The 22,050-nt window shown below is 37.5% G+C and overlaps 1 protein-coding gene across 1 annotated transcript in view; it reads right to left on the bottom strand.

Moving 5' to 3' along the window:
- PTPRO (protein tyrosine phosphatase receptor type O) overlaps positions 1 to 22,050 on the bottom strand; it is a 265,264-nt gene that overhangs the window by 25,446 nt on the left and 217,768 nt on the right. The window contains 5 exon segments of the mRNA XM_069491204.1: positions 5,582 to 5,665; positions 7,823 to 7,891; positions 11,717 to 11,837; positions 14,230 to 14,362; positions 16,758 to 16,897. Coding sequence (XP_069347305.1) covers positions 5,582 to 5,665; positions 7,823 to 7,891; positions 11,717 to 11,837; positions 14,230 to 14,362; positions 16,758 to 16,897 — 547 coding nt within the window.

Genomic DNA, 22,050 nt, shown 5'->3' with positions numbered 1-22,050 from the left:
AAAAAAAACCCACAAATTTATCTGGGCAAAAAAATTGATTAACATAGTAATTAAACTAGAAGAACTTTAAATAATTGCATCAGGCACCTCAATTTTATTTAATTTTCATTAAACATACCTCAGGTTTGTTTAATTATTTTTCCTTAAATGAGAAGATAATGATAATAATTTCAGATTCATTTTTTAAAACTCTATTAGATTGCAGGAACATACTTGCAGTTTATATTTCACATTTGCTAAAAACTGAGTTCTAGAAAAATAATTTCTAGCTACTGGTGATTAACTTGCTAAAGCAGTTTGTAAATATATAGAAGTATCTATCTACTGCCTGAAAACTCCAGGTTCTACAGGCAGGAAGGAAGAATTGGTGAATAAAAGGGAGAATGATGAGAGGGCAGAATGTTGGTTTCTTAATTAAAGGCTAAAATAAACTTTTCTAACATTTTCTTTGGGGATGTAAATTTGTGCTATCGATATAGACATGTAGCTTATGTAATTCTACTATGGCATTGTTCTTATTCAATTTTGAACTAGATTTTAAGCTATCTGAGGAATTCGACCTATTACATGCTTGTTCGTAATTTATTTCTAGTCTGTAGGCTCAAGCACAGAAAATGCTAATGAATGCTTCAGTTGATCACGTTTCTTTAGGGGGTCTTTAGGGTAATGGTTTTCATCCAGCAAGTAAGACGATAACTCACCTAACTTAGCTAATGCTAAGATGGTATCTGTTGAAGCACTTTGTTATTGTGTCTTATTGTCTTATAAAAGTGGTGAATATTGAAACGTGATTGAGCACTTGAGTGACATGATACTAACCATTTTTATAAGTCATTTTCCAAGATCTTTACATATTTTTGACGAAAGCACCCACGTTTTCAGAAAATAGTCTATATAGTAAACAACCAGTTGTGATCTTAGAATTATTTATTTATATTCACTTATATTTAAAATTATGAATATATAATTGTATACCTCCACTCCTTGAAAGCTTTCAGCACAGTGAAGCACTACATTTTCTGTGCTCTTGGAACACTTCGCAAATGGAGTATTTCTCATGCTGTGTGACTGTTAGCTGCATAAGTGACAGTGCTAGACTGTCACTAACCCCTCGGGCTGAGGGAGCCCAGTTAATGAAACACATAGTGGGTGGGCAGTAAATGCTTATTTAATTGGACTGGAACAAAACATCTTTGCCATGTTACCTCACAATTTCAGTTATGATTCATTTAAGAATTTGGTACTGGACTTGGGCTTGTGAGACCTGGCTGGGGAAATGAGACTTGTGGACAGGACAGTAATGCAGGTCAGTCCACGGAGGGAAACGTCCACAAAGGCAAGCAGTGTTGGTGGTTTTCAGGTAGTTTTTATTTCTTCCTGCTTCTAAGGGAAGCCAATCCATTCAATAGTTCTTGTCTTATTTTTTTCCTCCCTCATCCTCTTTGTCTCCCATGCTTGGGATTTAGAGGGAATAAACATTCCAGTTTTCACTCCGGCTCTTTCTCATCCCCTCAGAAACATATTGTCATGGTGGACATAGCTGTTTCATATAGGCCTTTGGGGACCTAAAGAACTATCTATGGATCATTTTCTCTTCAGCTCCTGCGGGGGAATTTAGTCAGCTTTTGGGATCCCACGTTCACTCCCTGTAGTGAGAGCCAAGCACTCCAGTGCTTCGGGAAGGGAGAATGTCAGCAGAGACGCCTCCCAGCTCTGGCTAAGTCAGGAGGCTGCCAACACAAAAAATGCTTTCCTATCCAAACAGGCTCTAAGGGAAACGAGGAAGAAACAAACGTATGTGAGGGGGCGACACTGAATAAATTCAGTGCTGAGATATTAAGCTGCTACTACTCAACAGCTGTGTAGAAACCTGATTCATGGCAGAGAGATATATTTTTTTTTCTTTCTGTCTCATTCATTATTGAATGAACTTTCAATACAATGTAAGATTGTACCATGTGTTTTGCACAACATATTGTCGCACACTGACTGCTGTAAGTGTGTGTCTTTGTGATTTGTGTACAACGTTCATTGTTCTGTTGGGATTCTGCTGACTCCCAGGAGTTCCTGTATCCTGAGAACGTGGAACAGGACAGGAGGGAATTATCAGACTCCACAGCAACATGGATAGAACTTGCCTACATTTTTAACTGCTGTGCTAATTCTAAGGAAAGGGGGAAATTCATTTAAGTCAAGGCTTTGCTAGCAATTTTCACTCCACGTTACGGAAAGAGCTGGCGTGTGTGCATGTGACAGTGAACATTTTGGGTGACATTAGAGCATCACCTTTTCATTGCAAAAGATTTTCCAAATAACCCATAAATAGTACCCATCAGATATACAGTATATATGCATACAGGATGATGTACTTCTTTTAAGTTTTTTTCTTTTTCACTTATATTAGGTAAGGTTTAAAATCCTAATGACTTCAAGAAGTTAGGATGCATTCTTCATAAGTTCTTCATGGCTGTGACAGTCTTGGAAAGCCAGCCATGCTGGATTCATTCCAAAGAAGAATATGAGGCAATGGCAAAGACACAGGATTTATAACAATTAAAACAAAACAAAACAAAACAAAACAACTCTAATAGCCCTCCATTCCATAAGTGCTGCTTTCTCTTTGACAAGCTAAACAGAAATATCCCCAAATCTTAGAAAGGTCTGTAAGGTTATATCATTCTTCAAATAGAACATGCCATAACCATGAGTAAAGCTAAGCATTTTAAGCACATGTTGCTTCATGCTTAAAATGCCAACCGTTTAGGATTTAGAACAGGCAGATGAATACCTGAGAACAACACGAGAGTGGTTATGGTAGCAAAAAAAAAAAAAGAAAGTAATAATACTGAGTCTAGATAGAGCTAGGTCGAATAAGATGATTTCTTCCAATAGGAAACACATTCTGAGATCATTAAAGTCAGAAATCCTTGCAGAACACAATCCTGACACTAACCTATGTGGGCTCTGGTGCTCCACACTCATTCTGCTACCACCCCGGGAAAAGATTCGAGCAACACTATGGGAGAGAGAAAGAGCCTCTTGATTTCCACACAAACCACTGGCAGCATCAGGAGGGTTTCAGAAAACAAACGGGAACATATCTTTCCAAGAAATCAACAGTTTAGAGAGAAGTTGGGCAGTGTGTTAGGAAATGTGTGTGTGTTGGGGGTGATGGCTGTTATTTGTGGCTGTTGCTAACAGGGTGGGTGAAATATGAAGACAACACATCTGAAGGAGGATTAAAAATGACTATTTAGCAAATGAAAGCAGGAGAAAATATCCATGAGTTATTAGATGAGGCAAACGGTAGGAAATGGGAGTGGGTGTGTGGGTACGAGCTGTCCTTGACTGAGCAGGGGCCAGGAATTCGACTTCTTTTGTATCTGGCATTGCACAAGCCCAGGGCTGAGAACGCAATTTATACCCAGTATGTTTTCACTGGTTGAGATGTGTGAAATTGACTGAAAGTGACAGAAAGCGTGGGGACCTATGCTTTGCCTTCTCTTCTCACCTGGAGGGAACCATTTACACTCTCATGACGATTCTTCTAAAAACCACTGAAGGGTTCCCCCCCCCCGCCCCCATCCAATCTGGGCTTCGTACTATTTGATCAATACTATAAGTAGGAGACCTTGAAGGGGTTGCCGAAATTTGAAGATATGTTCACCAGTGGGACCTGTTGCTAAAGACACGCAAATAAGCACAGGCCTACCTGACAGAAACTTAAAACTGAACTGTGGAAAATGAGAACGTCTGAGAGAATTAAGCAGGGAAAGGAATATAACATTATTATATGCATCTTTCTTTCATTTTAATTGAAATCCGAAGGGGATACTTTAAGAGCATTTGCTACAAGTATTTTAATGGTAGGTAAAATACTTGAGGAAGATTAGTAGATGTTGAGTTAAAAGTAGAAGTATATTTTGAAGGTCAAAAAGAGTTGACTGTGATGAAGCCCTGTACTGAAAATTGCAATAACAACAAAAACTGCAACAACAAACTTAGAATAATAGTGCATGGGTCCTTATCAGCCAGTACATTCCTCTGACTTTCTTTCTTTCTTTTTTTTTTTTTTTGGAGACAGGGTCTTGCTCTGTTGCCCTTGCTAGCGTGCCATGGCATCATCGTAGCTCACTGCAACCTCATACTCCTGGGCTTAAGGGATACTCCTGCCTCAGCCTCCCGAGTAGCTAGGACTATAGGCACATGTCACCAGGCTTGGCTATTTTTTTCTATGTTTCCTAGGAACCGGGTGTCACTCTTGCTCAGACTGGTCTCAAACTCCTGAGCTCAAGAGATCCTCCTGCTTCAGCCTCCCAGAGTGCTGAGATTACAGTGTGGGCCACCACCTGGCCAATTTCTTATACATCTTTGTGTACTTTATTTCAAGAAAATTTCCTCCACTCTTTTTTTTTTTAAAATATAAATTCTGGTATTAACAATCTCTATTATGAGGAAGTGATTTTTTATATTTCTTCCACTGCAACTTGAAATCCTAAATTCTGCCAGTTGTATTTCTTGTCCTCGGAGGAGCTGAAGAATATTTGATCAATTTTCTTTTTGGATAAATAACTCTCCAGAGATTGCTTTTCATCATTTTTTCCCTCCAATGGGCCATTTTTTCCAGTCCATGAGATATTTTTATTGCTTTCTTCTGAGTCCTTCTCAAGTTGTCAACATTTCTGGATCTGTCTGTACATAATTTAGTACCTAAACACCATATGTTAATACTTAAGGACAATGAGTTTTGGTCAGTTCCCTGGGAACCTGCTACCTTGTTGCTCATAACTCAGGAAAAGAAAGTTCTTCTCCATTCTTTAGTCTCAGAATTCAAGGTTATTATTTTTATTGTATATTTAAAAAAACCAAAAAAAGATACTTTCTGAGATTTGACTATTGAAATGATTTAGAATTTGAGAAAATAAGAAACTATAGGAGACTGCTTTTTAACAGTGGAAAGAATAGATTTCAGAGAGACCTGAGTTTGGAACCTGGATTTCCTATATAGTATAGATATTAAGACAGTTAATCTCAAGTCTCTTATCTCCATAAATCTAAAATAAGACCAATAATACTCTTTGAAGGATTGTGGGGGAGAATTTAATAAGATAATTATACAAAGAGGCTTGTACATAGTCACCTGTTCAATATTCATTGAGTTAAAAACTCTGTATTATTATCAAATACAGAGTACTGTATAGACTCTGGGTTCTCAACATTGATGCATTTCTACCTGCTTGGAAATATAGTGCCCTCTAGTGGATGGAGATGGCAAGGAAAATGGAAAGTGTCATTTAAAAGATGAGAGGCCAATGGATTGACCCAGTGAAGAAACAAATGACTCGTAATAAATGGAAGAAAACCTTGCCTAGAACATCATAAGAAGAAAATTTAATTGAGAAAACACAGTTAGCATCTTGGTACCATTAACTGCTTCCATTCGCTTCAATACATGATTAACAATTTTAGATGCTGCCAAACATATAAAATAATTAAAAAGAAAATTTCCTTTTAGTTTATTTCTTGAAAGCTGACTTTTAAAGACTTTGTGTTAGATAAACAGTAAAAAAAAATCACTTACCAAGGATTAATATAAAATGCCAAAAGATAATCAGTCCAAAGACATGAGGGTAGCAGGGTTAAGAAAGCAAATATACTCCTACGCCTGTGAGCATTAATAGATAACAGATGTAAAGATGAAAAAGTGGCAAGAGTTAGTAATATAAACTGTGAACAGATATCAGTAAATTACCTTCCAGGATCAATTAATATGACAAGCACTTTAATTACAAGTAAGTATTATTCCATTTTGTGAAATTTAAATGGGAAGACTTAAGTGCTATAATGTTGACAGAATCAGTTTTTATTCACAGACGAACTTATTGTAATCAGATACATTTCTCTCAACTATTTTGTGTCAATTAGTCTGCTATTAGATGATTACATTTTGCATTCAGTTCAATGAAGCTCTGAAATGCCTCATTAGTTACCTCAAGTCTTATTCTTGGATATCGTTCTTCCAAAGTTTAAGTCTATTTTAAGAAACCCCTACGACATCATTTGATAGCTAAACAGAAGCATGTGTAAGAAAATATAAATAGTCAGTTTACATATACTGATTCTGGCGAAGATTAAACTTTTAAAACACATTCTTATAAAGTTGCATTGCTAGGTGTGACTTTCTACATTATTTTTCATTACTACATAATTTCTAAAACTGACCCTTACAACAGAGGCATGGTATGATACTCAGGTATCATTCATTCAAGATTAGTAGCTCATCAACTGCTTAGGCTGTAGTCTCACTGATAACTCAGCTAAACTGGAGTAAAATTATTTCGTTTCACTTTAATTCTAATTCAGACTATCGATTTAAAATGTTTGGTTTGAATCCCATTTCAGATATTCAAACCATTTGTCAAATAGAACATCCATTAATATAGATTTAAAAATATCCTGTGGCTGCATCTGTGGTTATTCTGAGAATTAGGGGGAAAAAAATACTGTCACCTTGTCACTTCAGTTACTACAAGTCCTCACGGAGATATCTACTCTCAGTCATCCAGAAAATGCTAGAGTTGGCAAATTGTCTTTGCCAAGAGCTGAAGGAGAATTTGCTTGATTTAATAGAAAGATCTGGAAGTGAATTTTCTTTTGCCTCACTTATCCCAGAACTGGTCTCTCATAAATCCTATAAATCATGACTGGCTGTGAAGTTAGTTAACCCAGAGCTCTCATGAGTCACAAGTGCCTATAGTCAGATCAGTTGCTAGTTGGGCCACTCGTCACTGCTCCAGGACTGGCCTTTTTTAAGTGTGTACCAGGCAAGAAACAAGTATCAGTGAGTCAGTCTCTTAATTTTAGAAAGTGTGCTAATACATTTGAATAAACCTAATAATGTTTCCTATCTTTTCACCATCAAGATTTTATGAGTTTCTCTTTCTTTACAGTTGAATTAGTTGTATTTTAGTAGCAAAATTTAAGATTAACCATTTTAGGGTATTAGAAAACAGAAAAAAAAAAATCGCCTACCAAGGATTAATATGAAATGTATATATTTAAATGTACTATGCATGGTTGCTTGCGAAAGAAACAGACTAGATCATGTAGGTGGTGCTAGCTTCATGTTAAATGTTTACTTAAATCGTCAATTTTGGTGAGTATTGATTGAGCTGGATAGGATTGTTAATTCTCGTGTATCACTGTTAGGAATAATGTCAACCAATTTAATCTCTTGACAATGTCTTTTTAATTCTCTGAACACCTCCTCCCTCCAGGTCCTTAATACTCTGGCATAAAGAAAAATAAGGCTATGTTTTCCTCCCTGGCTTTGATAGTTATTTACCTGTAAAGTATGAGAGCTGAGAGCCCCAGATGTACATACTTCTACATAATTTTTGAACAGAAGTGGTGGCTCATATTCCCAGGCACTGAAATGTGAGTTTTAAATGGAGATGCTGCTCTGTCTCATGCTGCTTCATTGGAGTCTCTCTTTGTGCCTTTAGCCACCAGTTGCTCAGTGTGGCTCCTGCATTTAAGCCCTTCCTCAGCACAGTGACAGGCTCCTTGTCTGACTGCTTTGGTCCTTTGTTCAATATAGCAAATACAGAACGGACTACGACACTTTCTAGAGAAAGTGGAATTAAGTTCATATTAAACCACTATATTCCGTCAAGATCTACCCATCGAAAATCTATTGTTGCTGAAATTATGAAAGGACAATCAGACAAAACCATTTATCCCCAAAAGATAGTAAAGTTAAATTTGGAGCACACATAGCACAGCTAAGCCATTCAGAGGCTTGTTCCAAAACAATACTCACCAGTTGTATGGAAGCTTTCCATCCCTCTCTAAGGATGCAAAATTGACAAATGTACCCGCTCCGCACTCCCTGTTTGAAAGGAAACATAAAATCAAGGTTACTGCTTGACAGAGCACTCTTTGCCTTGACATCAAGTAAAGAGAGTCTTTACTGGCTTATCACACAGCATTAAATTTTTTAAAAGAGCTAATATTAATACAAGTCCTATATGTTCCTCTTTTGCATACAGGGCAAAACAAAAAGATAAAACAAAATGAAACAATCTTGTGCAAGGTTGTAAATCAAGTTATTCGAGGCCAAAAGGATTCAGTTCACAGTCCTTTCCAAAGGGCAACTATGATTCTAAAATAAATCTTTGAACCATGAGGGATATAATATTTTTTACAAAGCCTTCAATAGTAAGATATAGAAACTCTCCTAGATAAACAGGATTTTCCATTTTTAGCAAAATTTCTTTGTGGGGTTTTGTTTCATAGCATTTTGATTTTCTCTTCATAATGATAGTGGATCAAGTTATATTGTTTACTTCCTCCAAAATCTTTCTCTTACATTTTGAGGCCCATATTATTCATTATTTGAGATAAAAGAGTGGTATGTATTGAGATAGGTTGGCTTCTGCCATGCCTCTTATCCACAGTGTTGCCTATTCATTAGTAAAAACACTGGCAAAGTTCTATTTTTTCCAGAAGTAGAGAAAATGGTAACTATATTCTCATTTCTCATTATTAGACATGCTACTAAATATTGGTATTTAATGTATTAATAAAGAAGCATATAATGTGTTTGCTTTTTAAATATTATGCTTACCATATTGCAATATAATTGTATAATCCTATGTATTTTATTTTATGAACTTAAAAAGAAAGCGTTGTTCTCAGAAGGGACCTACAGGCTTCACCAGACTGCCCAAGAGGATCAAAGCCCCCCAAATGTAAATGTCTGCTTTAATGGCTAGCTGGATGAATTAGAACCCCACCCCCTGCTAAATATCTGCTGTGTACACCACAAAAAATGCTCAAAAATACCTCTACTTCCAATACTACATCTATTACCACCCTGTCCACTCTATTATGAGCTAACATTTATCACATACTTCCTATGAGTTGAGTATTATGCTGTGTTATCACTGCATTAATGCTTTTAACTATCCACCAATGTAGGAGCTGTTATTATCTTTTTTTTTTTTTTTTTTTTTTTTTGAGACAGAGTTTTGCTCTGTCACCCTGGCTGGAGTACAGTGGCATCATCACAGCTCACTGTAACCTCAAATTCCTAGGCTCTAGTGATCCTCCTGCCTCAGCCTCCCGAGTAGCTGGGACTACAGGCACACACCACCACACTCAGCTAATATATATATATATATATATATATATACACACATACACACATATATACACACACACACACACACATACATATATTTATTTATTTATTTATTGGTAGAGATGGGGGTCTCACTCTTACTTAGGCTGGCCTCAAGTGATCCACCTTGGCCTCCCAAAGTGCTAGGATTATAGGAATGAGCCACCACACCTGGCCTATCATCTCTTCTTGGTACACATTGGCTCCCTGGCCACCACACTCTCTTAGTTTTCCTTCTACTCCACTGGCTGCCTCTTCTAAGTCTCTTGTTATTTTCTTTTCTCCCCGAAAACCTTAATATTGGATTATTGCAGTGCTTAATCCAGGCCCCTCTTCTCTTACTTGACTTACATTTACTCCCTGAATGTCATCCAGTCTGTAGCTTTGATACAATTTATTATATACGTAAACAACTCTCACATTTATATCTTCAGCCGGGACTTCTCTCCCAAACCCTGAACTTCGATGTTCAGCTGCCCACTCCACAACTGCACTTGCCAGTTATCTCAGACTTAACCTTTCCAAAACTGAAGACTTGACGTTCCCCCAACTCTGAAATCTTTCCACCTGGACTCCTCTCTCAGTTGATGGTAACTCTTGACTCCTTTATTCACTGCCAGTCCAAATTCAATTTGTTAGCAAATCCTATTGCCTTTATTTTGGAACTATATCCAGAATCTGATGGCTTCTCCCTGGTTTCACTGCTGCTGCTCTGAACTGAGCACAGACACCTCTTGCCTCGATTACTGTCACAGCTCCCCCAGGTGAGGAGCTTGCTTTTGTCCTTGCGTGTTTTCTACATAAAACTCAGAATGAAAGTTTTCAAATGCCAGTCAGATGGTGTTAATCTTCTGCCCCAAGCCCTGCAATGGTTTCCCGTGTTACTCAGAGTGAAAGCCAATGTCCTTCTAATGGCTTCTGAAGCCCTTGATCTGGCCATCTCCTGCTGTTCTTCCCTTCCTTTGCTTGAGTCATACCAATCTCTCTGCTAAGCATTGAACATGCTGGTCATGCTCCTGCCCCAAGGCCTGACACCGGCAGTTCTCACGACTGGGCACACTCTTCCTGCAGGTAACATGTGGCTGCCTCCCCCATGTACTTCCAGTCTCTGTGCAAATGTCACCTTCTCAGTGAAACTCACCCACCTCCCAAGGCTTCTCTCTCCATCTTGGTACTGCTCATCTCCCTTAATCAGCTGTACAATTTTTTCACACAGCCCACTAACATACCATGCTATCTCTTTCCGTATACATTTATTATTTTCTCTCTTCCCCACTAGACTACAACCTCTATGAAGGCATATATTTTTCTGTGTTTCATATACTGCCATATCCCAAGCACCTGAAGGAATCCGACACACAGCAGGTGTGGTGTCAGTATTTGTTAAATGAATGAAAGAAGTTTCAGGGACCTGCATAAACTCACATGGGTGTAAGTCAAGATTTGCTCTCAAGGAGTGTAATGTCAGAGCCCTCCACCCTAGCCACAGTGCAATACCACCTCCCTATTCTTCTAAGATTTATTCAAATGCCAACCTTCAAGAAGCTGATTTGCACATTCAAAATTAATCTTTCATCTCCACTTTCATGGCAGCCTATTTTTATCTCCTTTATGGTATAGGTCAGCTTATGCCTTCAAATATATCTATACATGTACATATCTCCAGCTAGGTTGACAGTTCCAGTGGACAGCTCTGATGTCTGATTTTTCTTTGGATATGCCATATAAGACACTGATTAAATTGTTACTGGCTGGATAAATTTATTTATAAATATGCAACTGATAGAACTCTGAAAAAGGAGAAGGATGTTGATTTACAATTCAGTAGGTTAGTATCAGGAAAATGTAAATTTGAACCAAATTTCCCAAACCCAGTAGTATTCAAATAAGCAGCAGTTTCTTAAGGGAATTGATGAATTGTTCTGAAAATGTACCACAGAAAGTACTTGAGAATGTGCTCTGATGAGCAATGTATCAGGGGTAAGAGGAATAGTGAAGCACTTAAATCATAAATCGAAAGACTGTTCTAACTATGAGAAAAATTAAGTTTCCTGCAACTCTGAGTAATAGGAACTAAAGTAATAGGGGATCTAATCATAAACTTAACAAGTATTTTTTTATAAAACAGTGTAAAGAAACTAATGAGAAGATTTTTTTCCCCCGTTCTTTCTTGTGGTCTCCATTTTTGTTAAATCAGACTGAACAGGCATAGACATTTCTTTTATTACAAATAGGTCTGAAAGTTCTCCTATGTGATGGATCCCTATGTATGGGCTACTTAAATTGCCAAGATTGGTAGCAAGAGATTTGGCTTTGTGTAAACAAGCAATCCTTTGCTTTACCATTTCAGTGGTAATATTTTCTAAAATAATCCTTAAAAGTCTACTTGGAAAATACACAAAATAGAAATAGATACAGAAAACTGAAATGAAATTTACTGCTATATAACTTAGATCTGCAAAAACCATACGTGTGTGATAAGTAAAAGTATTTTGAAGATTGTGGATAAAAGATAAACAAAATTCAACTTACCTAGCCATCTGCAGATGCTTTTTCCTGAGAATAATGAGAGTAACAAGCAGCAGTCCAATTAAGAGTGTGCTCAGGATGGCCAGCACGGATATCACTACCACGTTGGGATTCATCTCTGTCACTGAAGAGATAAGGCACACATTTTCATTACAGGTTCTGTTACATGGTAACTAACAGAATCATTCATTGCTTTTCATCTAATCTTGAGAGCAGCGAACTTACGATGATATCAATAAGAATAACAACCATGTTTCCCCAAGCCAACAATGACCTCTTCTTGGTCAACTATAACTTCATAAACTAGGCTGAAAAATGGTATTCAGGTGCCTATAAGAATTGAGTCCATTTCAGAGGCCTACAAAATTAGGGATGTTCTTATAAAGGGAAGCTGAGGAATGAAGAATACCTGTGCCATAGTTTAAATCCATTTGAAAATTACAAATATAGATGTCATTATCCTGTACTATCATTATCTAATATTTTCAAAAGCTTTTGGAGGGTGGCAGGTTCTTATTTTATGCCCATGACTTTAAAGAAATCACAATTGTATAGTTTGCTCACAACTAATAATGTATATGAAAAAGGCATTAGCAAGCTACCATCTGCTGCAGCACTTAACACATTTCGAGGAGCAGGCATCCTGATGATCCGAAGCCATATGTTAGAGGTTTTCCATCTGCACAACGCAAGAGATTAAACCTATTAATAGGCTGTAGAGCCCTTAAGAACAGGGGTTGTGTCCTTTTCACAAAGGTCATATAATAACTAGTCTAGCTTGGCACTTATGCATTACCTATTTCTTCACGCTATGTAGAAGACCAAGATATAAAAAGTGGGGAAATGTGTTAAATATTTTTATAAAACTCTTCAAAGTGGGCCAGAGAAGAGCCATGCCATTCTTTGCATTCATTATAAAATCAGAGAACTGGCCGGCCCATGTGATCCCTAAGATTTTAGGTATTTGCCACTTCCTATTTGGGCCAGCTTGGCTCCAGTTCATGGGCAGAGTGCGTGAACAGAAAGAACAATAGACTCATGGCCAGAAGAGCTTATTCAAGTTCACTTGACTGCTCACTGTCATTTGGGGAAGCCATTTTGTCTAGCCAATGGGCCTCATTTTCCTTACTGGCAAATTTAATACTACCACCTGTTGCACAGGTTGCTGTGGAGATAACAAGGAATGGTGGATGTTAAAGTACAATTGAACCTTGAACAACACGGGTTTGAACTGTGCAGGTCCACATACATGTAGATTTTCTTCCACCTCTGCCACCTCTGAGACAGCAGGACTAACCCCTCCTCTTCCTCCTCCTCCTCAGTCTGCTCAACGTGCAGATCATGAGGATGAAGACCTTTATAATGATCCACTTCCACTTAATGAATAGTAAATATATTTTCTCTTCCTTATGATTTTCTTTTCTCTGGCTTACTTTATTATAAGAAAGCAGTATATAATACATATAATATACATTATATGTATTAATTGACTGTTTATGTTATTGGTAAAGCTTCCAGTCAACAGTAGGCTATTAGTAGTTAAGTTTTGGCGGAGTCAAAAGTTATATGTGGATTTTTGATGGCAATAGGAGTCAGAACCTCTAACCCCTCATTGTTCCAGTGTCAACTATATACTTAAAAAGTGGAAAAGGATATAGAAATGAGGGATAATTAAAATATTTTTCAGGTCCATTTTTATCCTCTCTTTTGAAAAAACAAAAATTAAAAACAGAAAAACAAAATAAAAAAAATGAAGAGTCCATTTCAATCTTCACTGAATATAGCAGCTAAATATATGACTAATATTATAAGAATGAAAAGGAACCCAGTAAAGGGATAATGTGATAGTAAGAATGGCTTTACAGGAAGCTTCAGAGAGGGTCTCAGATTGCAGAATCAGACTGTTACAAACTAGGTGTGGCACATATAATGCAACTCAGAAAAAGAATAAGGAAACAAACTTTTCTAATTTTGATGTTTTTGAGCTTTTACTAATTTCTGATGTTCCCACTTATACTTTCTGCTGGGATGGAAACTTTCTTGTTTTGACCCAGTAATCTAGTACTGCCACTGTTGGATCAGTGACAGATGAAGGCAAAGGCTAGACTAGATGAAACTGAATGATGAGGGCACTGTGCCTAGTACTGAAGATGAGGATGACGGAGATGATAAAGTTGATGAAAACAACCAGCCTTTAGACAGCATATGCTAGGGCTTTATGTATTTTATTTCTAAGCTTCAAAAAAACACAAAAAGGTATTTATTATTATTTCAATTTTCCATATGGAAAAAAAAATCAAAGACCCAGAGACAGTAAATGTCTTTCTCTAAGTCACATAGCCAGTAAGTACACTTTGGGATTGAACTGAAGGTCTCCCTTACCCCAAAGCTGGGATTTTCCAGTGGAACATTGGTTCCATTAAAATGATAAATTATATATATTTAAAAAGAAAAAGTAGGAAAATACACAAAGAAATAACTTCGAAAGACCAGATTCCACGAATGTATATAATTACCCATTGTTGAAACGGCTATGAATGTGGGAACACTGGGGCTGTCATGGCTAAAGCTGGTGACACTACAGTTGTAGGCAGTGGCAGGAAGGAGACTGGAGATGGTCACAACATGAGAAGAAACAGCAATTGGTTCCTGGAGATGCAGAAAATAAGATATTTTAGGTTATTGTCACCTATTTTTTTAAAAATTATTTTTCATAGCTCAGTAGGTAATATATGGAAAGAGTAAAAAATTTAAAAGATGAAAAAGGATAGCAGTGAGAAATGTTTCCTTCTTTCCCTACTCCCCATCTACCCAATCCCTCATGGGAACAGCCATTGTTGTCAGGTATTTTTTTCTTGCCATATATATTTCATGGATGTATAAACATATAGGACATAGTTAAAAAACATACGTGATACCATAGTTTACACATTGCTCTGTTTATTTTTTACTTTAGTTATCAGTATCTTTTGGTGCTCTTTCCATATCAGTATAGATTGAGCTATTTTACTCTTTTTAAGGGCTGGATAGAAATTCATTGAAAGGACATATAGTACTTTGTTATTTAACCAGGTCCCTATTATTGAATACTTAAGTGGTTTCTGATATTTTTTCTATTGCAAACAATGCTACAGTGAGCATCATTCTACAAATACTGGAACACATGTATATGTACACACATTCATTTAATACATGTATGTATATATGTGTGTGTGTATATGTATACACACACATATATATGTGCGTGTGTGTGTATATATATATATATATATATACACACACACACATACACACATGCACACGTAAAACCTGTGTGGATTGTGTGTGTGAACATACACACATATATATACACTCATATATTCCATGCTAGGGTCAAATTTTTTGAATTGCTGAGTCAAAAATGATATATTTTTAATTTTGAAAGCTATTCAGAAAATAGTCCTCCACAGACATTTTCCAAGTCACCCACTAATAGCATTAATGTGTGATAATGCCTGTTTCTTTCTATTCTTTCCAACACAGTATATTTGCAAACTCCAAGCTTTTCTAATATTATTAGTGAAAATTGTATCTTGTAGTTTTATTTTGCATTTTTTTTTACCACGAGTGAGGTTGCTCAATTTTTCATATGTTCAAGAACCTTTTGTATGTGCTTTTCTATTATGTATTTGTTTTGGGCTGTTGGTCTTTATCTTTCTGACTTGTAGCAGTTCTTTATATATAAAGGACACTACCCCTTTGTCTCCATTCTCAGCTTTCATACAGCATCCACCAAAGACATTGCAACCTTGCATACTCAGAAATACTATTAACCTATTCTTGAGTTAAACAAGTTGCAACTTGGTGGACAAACACCAGACTAATGACAAGTACTACCGTACAATATAAAAAGTTGAGCCAGCATAACACTCTTTTTCGAAACAAGATTCTGAAACACCCCTGCCTAAAGAGATTCATGCCGTGAGCACTTATTTTCCACTCTCATCTCTTTTCACTTATTCTATAAAAGAATGATTCTAAGGAAAGAAAGACTTTGCTAACAGGATTCGGTTATAGTAAGTAGCTGACTAACCATTGTTGTCTTAAAGAAAGACATCATTGTAGTTACAGAGAATAAAATTCATTATTGGCAGAGCAGTTATTTTAAAAAAGGATTCTTAGAATAGAGAAAAGATTCAGCTGTTCAGCCCAAATCAAAAAGAGATGAGTTTGTAGATAGGAATCTCAAAAGGGGAAAGGAATAAAAGCAAATTATCTTTGCATTCAGTATGAAGAGATCTGTACTCCTAGCAACCCTTTCTTCTTCTCAATCTCAGGAACTTCATTATCTTAAAAACATCAGTTATTCATGTTCATAAGATTAGTTTATACACTGTATTATGTGGAGTCCCTCACAATCCTACCCTTTTCCTTCTACCTCTGGCTGTAAAATATTTTTTCCTTTGTGGCTTTGTTACCCGTAGAACTGCTGGTTCATCTAAACTTTAGCTTTAGCAGTAGCTCTCTTTCAGCCTTCATTTTCCAACAAAATTGTCCTCCTTACTAACTAGATGTGCATATTTCTTTTAGATTCTCTACATAGTATGTCTCTCTCTTGTGGCACTTACATTTTACTTTACTTATTTCTATCCTTAGATAGAAATATGCACAACTATATAAAAGTGTTTTGAAGATAAACATTCACTGTACCATTTATGTTTTATACAGTACCTTTCAAATAATTGGCAATTGGTTCATAATTGTTAAATTACATTTTAAATGGTAGAGTCTTTATCTTCCTGATCAATTTAACGGTCTATTTTCTTTCCCTTTGTATGATGTGGAATGGCTAAAGATTAGGCACAAAAGATATATACAAATATAAAAGTTCTCATAGCATCTTTTGAGCTTGTTTTAAGCATACTATTAATTTATATCACTGAAACACAAAAGAGTAAATAGACAGTTTTCATTTTCTAGAGTTCAAAGAAATAGAATATTTTCATTTCATCCAGATAATTAGCCTCAATTAAACTCAGAAAGGGAAAATAAAAATGTATGGTACCTGGAGTTTGGTTTCCCGACTAGAGCCAACTTGTTGACAAAAAACTTCAAAGAAATCAGCTACTCCTTCTTCCACCCAGAGCAAAGTCACCGAAGTCTGGGTTTTGTTCACTGCAAACAGTGATTTAGGAGGAGCTGGTTCTGAGCAAAGAAAAAGTTTTTTAAAAAAAAATTGATTTAATTAAATGTATTTTTTCTTCTTTCATTAATAAGCAGGTAAAACATCCCCCAAATCCAAATACAGGTAGTTAAAAGCACCGTAAAGAACTTATTTTGCTTTTGAAAAATGTCCTTTCACAAAGATAGTCATCTAACTTGGAAGGCAGAATATTTTGCCTTTTTTCCTCTCTTCCATTTTATACTTCTCTTTTTGGAACACTTCTGTTTTCTACTTCAGCTTTATCATAGACACAATCTATTAATAGTTTTTGTGTCATCTATACTGCAGTTAGCATTGCCCTGATAATACAGAACTTTTTGCATGAGAAAAAAAAATATGTACTTAAAAAAGGCTGAGAAAAATGAACTTATGCTTCCTTCTAATGGAGAGATGCAGTTTGGTACTTAGCCAGTAACTCATCTTTCTGTCTCTGGAGACTATTTGGAATAATTCAGGCAGAGGAATGGCTTCTGGAAAATTTACTGGAAATTAAAAAGGATAAAGCTAAACAGATGATCCGACTTTTTAAGAAAAGGATTGAGAGAAGGGGACTGGATCATTAAAACATTAGAGATAAATTCTTTATCTTAGACATTTTATCTTGATCAGTAAATTAATCCATTAGGCAAGGAAGTCATGCTGTCTGGGCCTCCTCTTCATGCTTATTTCCAGTAATTGAGTCACACTGGCTTTGTTCACTTGAGACCAAACTCCTGCCTGTTCCCCAGTTCCAGTGAGTGGTCTGCTGTCTCGTCCCCCATTCCTGAATCTTTCCTGGTCTTCTGGCTGTGCCTTTCATCCTTTGGGTGTTGCCTCTCTCTCTAGTTCCTGCAGGATGTAAAGTGCTATGCCTGAACTCAAGGTCTTAAGCTGGGGTTCCTACTACCTGTGCTCAGAACTCCTTGATATTGCTTGTTTGGTAACATAATATATCTTGCAGCTCGGGTTCACAGGACATCATCTTCTGCCCGCCTGCATCCCTGTCAGACAATTACCCATTGCTGTAGATCTCTCATTGCTTGTTACTTGGATGTCTTTTCATTTTCTGTCCCACTGTCCTCACTCCGGTCTCCAGCTCCTGGCTTTTAGCAGTGCATGAGGAAGTCCTATAGGTCGTTTCACTGCTTTGACAGGTATTAATATATGTCTTTGTGTGGAAAAGTTTGGACCTTCTTTCCAGAATATAATTAATCATCATGGCCCTGTCTAGAACCAAGAAGTATGTCAAAATCGTTCTTGATACGATGCACCGCAGACAACCTAAACTTGTGTCCAACTAAAAAGAAGCAAGCTTCTTTCCAGAGGCAACTTGACAAAGTTAGGCAGAAGAGTTGAAGGAGGAAAGAGATGAGTTAGTTTTGGGGAAGCAAAATTCACAGTAGATGTCAGGATCCCTTTATCACTTGCAATGAATTGTCTACTCCTTCAGACATTGCACTGTCTCACTTCTCCTCTGACGAAGACTACTGATGAAATACCAAGGTTAATTTCCACTTCCCGCATCCTTCATAATTGCCACTGCTGATAGGATGATGTGTCAGAGTAAGTCCTTCAGCGTTGCCGACTCTGCTTCCAGGGAAGCAAGTGGGAGGTTGTTTGGGGGCAGAGATGAAATGTTTTGTTAGGCTGAGCCTGATCTTTCTCTCTTTTAAAAATACGTATTACCGAATGGTTCCTCAGAGTGAGTCTCTTTGACTATAATCAGAATCCCAGAGACATCTATATTTTTCCTCTTGGTGGGTAGATAAAATCGCTTTAGCTATCCAATATGAACACTGCCCAAATCCTAATCTCTGGATCCAACTTTTTATGTCTGCATTTTTAATCAGCTATCATGCATGTGTGCTTACTTGAATATCTTACTATTACCTCAAACTCCCTATCATCAAAACTAAACCTGGTTCCCTCTCCTTCTCACAAATTAATTCTACTTTCCTTCCACTTTTCCAACTACAGGAAATAGTAGTTGGAAAAGTAGAATTGATTTGTGGCACCAGATGCACCAGGAATGGCACTACCATTCTTTCAATTTTCTAGGCCAACGATTTGGAGGCTTTTCTCTTACTTCTCAGTCCTAGACAGCAATTTTGAAAGTTCTTTTCATCTTTTCCTTTAATCTATTTTAAATTATATTGCATGCCAAGACTTTTGTCATCACACTCATTGTGCATTACAAAAGTTCCATACTTCTTTTCCCCTGGCTCTGATTGGTTCTGTCTTCATTTTGTCAACAATGGTACTTTGCTCACGTTAAATACTATCTGTGCATTGTCTATTGTATCACATCCATATATGCCAAGTTTTTAAGATCTTACTTCAATTGGATACCTGCTACCCGTCAGCTTCACCACCATCCCTACTGCCCAGACATGCTGCCCCCTGGGAAAGCCAGTCTTCTCCCTGACCTTCATACAGGCAGGGCTCTTTCTGGGCTCTTTCTCAATCCGTGTGCTTCCTCTCAATCAGTATACTCTATTCTGCTTATTCTAAGGTCAAGGAAAAGTCTGACCTCCTCCTTGAAGCCTCATCTGATGACTTTGTCTCTTGATGAGCTATCCCTTATCCAATCTTCTGTTGCCCTTAACTATTTCCTATTTAATCTATGTGAGTGAAGTCCTGATTTTACTGGATCCTACTAGATTCTTTAAGAACAGGAGGTATATGTTATACATTACTTTGTTTTCATCTTGAACTAGCCACCTGTAGATACTCCATAAATCTTGTCTTTTGACTGATTTAAAACATGAGTTAAGGTTCATCAACCAGAAGAGCAGAATTCAAGCATCAGGCAAGACCAGACACATCGGGGTAGAATTTTTATGTTCTCTGCCATTTTTATGAATATCATGTTGATAAAATCATCAAATTTCTGTGGCAGAGTCAAGGACTGTTGTGAATTATAACAACAGCTCTCAGTGGTCCAAGGAATATGACATACATGCTAGAGTAGGGGTTTCTTTGGGTCTGGCTGAGATGTGGGTCTAAGTGATAAATAAGATTCTCAGGAAAATCCCCCAAAAGTCTGGGGCCTCTAAGAGCCATGCAACAGATTTTTCTTTTCAGGTGGAATATGGGGGCAATAAATTATTCTAAGGTCACTGCACCTATTATCAATGTACTCTTTTCTGAAAGTCATATGCATATCAGCTCTGTAGGTCAATGAGTAACATACACAAATCACCTGCTTGAGGACTGTTTGGGATCCTTGTGATAGGTGTATTTCCCTAAATAAGCCAGGCAGAAATTTCTCTCTGGTATCACAAAGAAAGCTATTATAAGTTTTCATAAGTGAAGGTATAATTGCACTGGGAGGCTCTTATAGTTAAATTTTACTACTCAAGACAACTGTCCCAGGGAATGTATCAAAATGTAAGAATTGGAATGTGAATTGTCCCACACAGCCACTAGCCACATGTAGCTATTGAGCACTTGGAATATGGCTAGTCCAAATTGAAATGTAGAATACAGACTGAATTTTGAAGACTTTGTATAAGAAAAGAATAAAGTATCCCATTAATAATTCTTTATATTGATTACATGTTGGAATAATGCCACTTTGTATATATTTGGTTAAATAAAGTATATTGAACTCAATTTCACCTGTTTATTTTTACTACTTTTTTAATGTGCCTACTAGAAAATTTAAAATTACATATATGGCTCTCATCACATTTCAATTGGATAGTACTGGGTTAGAACATTTCTTCTTGTTGGCAGAGCAGAAGTCTGGAAATGGTTGGCAGAAGCTGGTTGAGGTGGCCTCACATCTCATGAGAAGGCAAGGCCAGCTCGGCTCCTCAGCCTAGGCTGGTTTAGATGATTCATGTCCCCAGTCCGCAGGCATAGGACTAAAAGTGGGAAATGGCTACATATTGTTTAGGCAATTGCATATGATATGGAATACGATGGCGTGCAGATGCATTTTGATTGGCCTCTGTCTCTGCTATGGGATGAATTACGTCCCCCCCAAAAGTCGTATGTTGAAGCTCTACCCCTCAGTACCTCAGAAGGTGACTGTATTTTGAAATAGGGCCTTGCCAGAGGAGATTATGTTAAAATGAGGATGTCAGGGTGGGTGCTAATCCAACCAGACTGCTGTCCTTACAGGAGGGGGAAATTTGGACACACCAAGAGATGCATATGCACAAAGAAAAGATCAATTGAGGACACTGTTAAAAGGCAATCATTTGCAAGCCTCAGGAGAAACCAACCCTGCCGACACCTTGACCTTGGGCTCCTGCCCTCCAGAACTGTGAGAAAATACATTTCTGTTGTTTAAGTCACCCCAGTCCATGGTATTTTGCTATGACAGCCCTAGCAAACTAATACAGTGTCTTACTATTCAAAATATCAAGTATGGTCTAGCTCTGTGGTCCCCAACCCCACTGGCCACAGACTGGTACTAGTCTGCAACATATTAGGGACTGGGTGGCAGAGGTCTGTGGGAAAATTGTCTTCCATGAAACTTAGGAAACGGGAGGGGCGGATGCACATCAGGAGGTGAGTGACAAGCGAGCAAAGCTTCATCTGTATTTATAGCCACTCCCCATCACTGGCATCACCGCCTGAGCTCCACTTACCCCACTGGCCGCCCACCCCGTCCGGGGAAAAATTGTCCTCCGTGAAACTGGTCCCTGGTGCCAAAAAGGTTGGAGACCGCTGGGACTTCAGCTCATAAAGGGGAGGGATGGGAAGACTCCAATAATGTTGTGAAAGGTAAATGAGATTTAAGACAATGTACACACAAACACTTTACACAACGTAAAGGCATATAGATGTAGACATTAGCCATAGAACATCTTGTTATCACTTTTTATCTCTCTTAACTTCTTCAATGTTCTCATGCTCCAAAATGTGAAATTCCCTTTTATTTCAAATCATTTCAGAGTCTACGATATCTGATGTGAGTACCTATGTATATGGGCAAAGGGGATAGACATACTCTTTTCACAAAACGAGGTATAGGTAACATTGCCAGTGTTCTACTCAGCTAGCTGGCCCTCCCTCTTCCCTTTTTCTCTCACATTTGTTGCCTCTCCAGGTTTGGGCTGGGAATCCACCTAATTTTAAAAGAAAATCAAGTGCCATGCACAGAACGCGGACAGAGTGGAGGGCTGCAAAGCTATCTCTGCCA

Source organism: Eulemur rufifrons, chromosome 16, assembly GCF_041146395.1.
Source record: "Eulemur rufifrons isolate Redbay chromosome 16, OSU_ERuf_1, whole genome shotgun sequence".
NCBI lineage: Eukaryota > Metazoa > Chordata > Mammalia > Primates > Lemuridae > Eulemur > Eulemur rufifrons.
The sequence above is the reverse complement of the archived record's forward strand: the minus strand, read 5'-3'. Positions and strand labels throughout refer to the sequence as shown.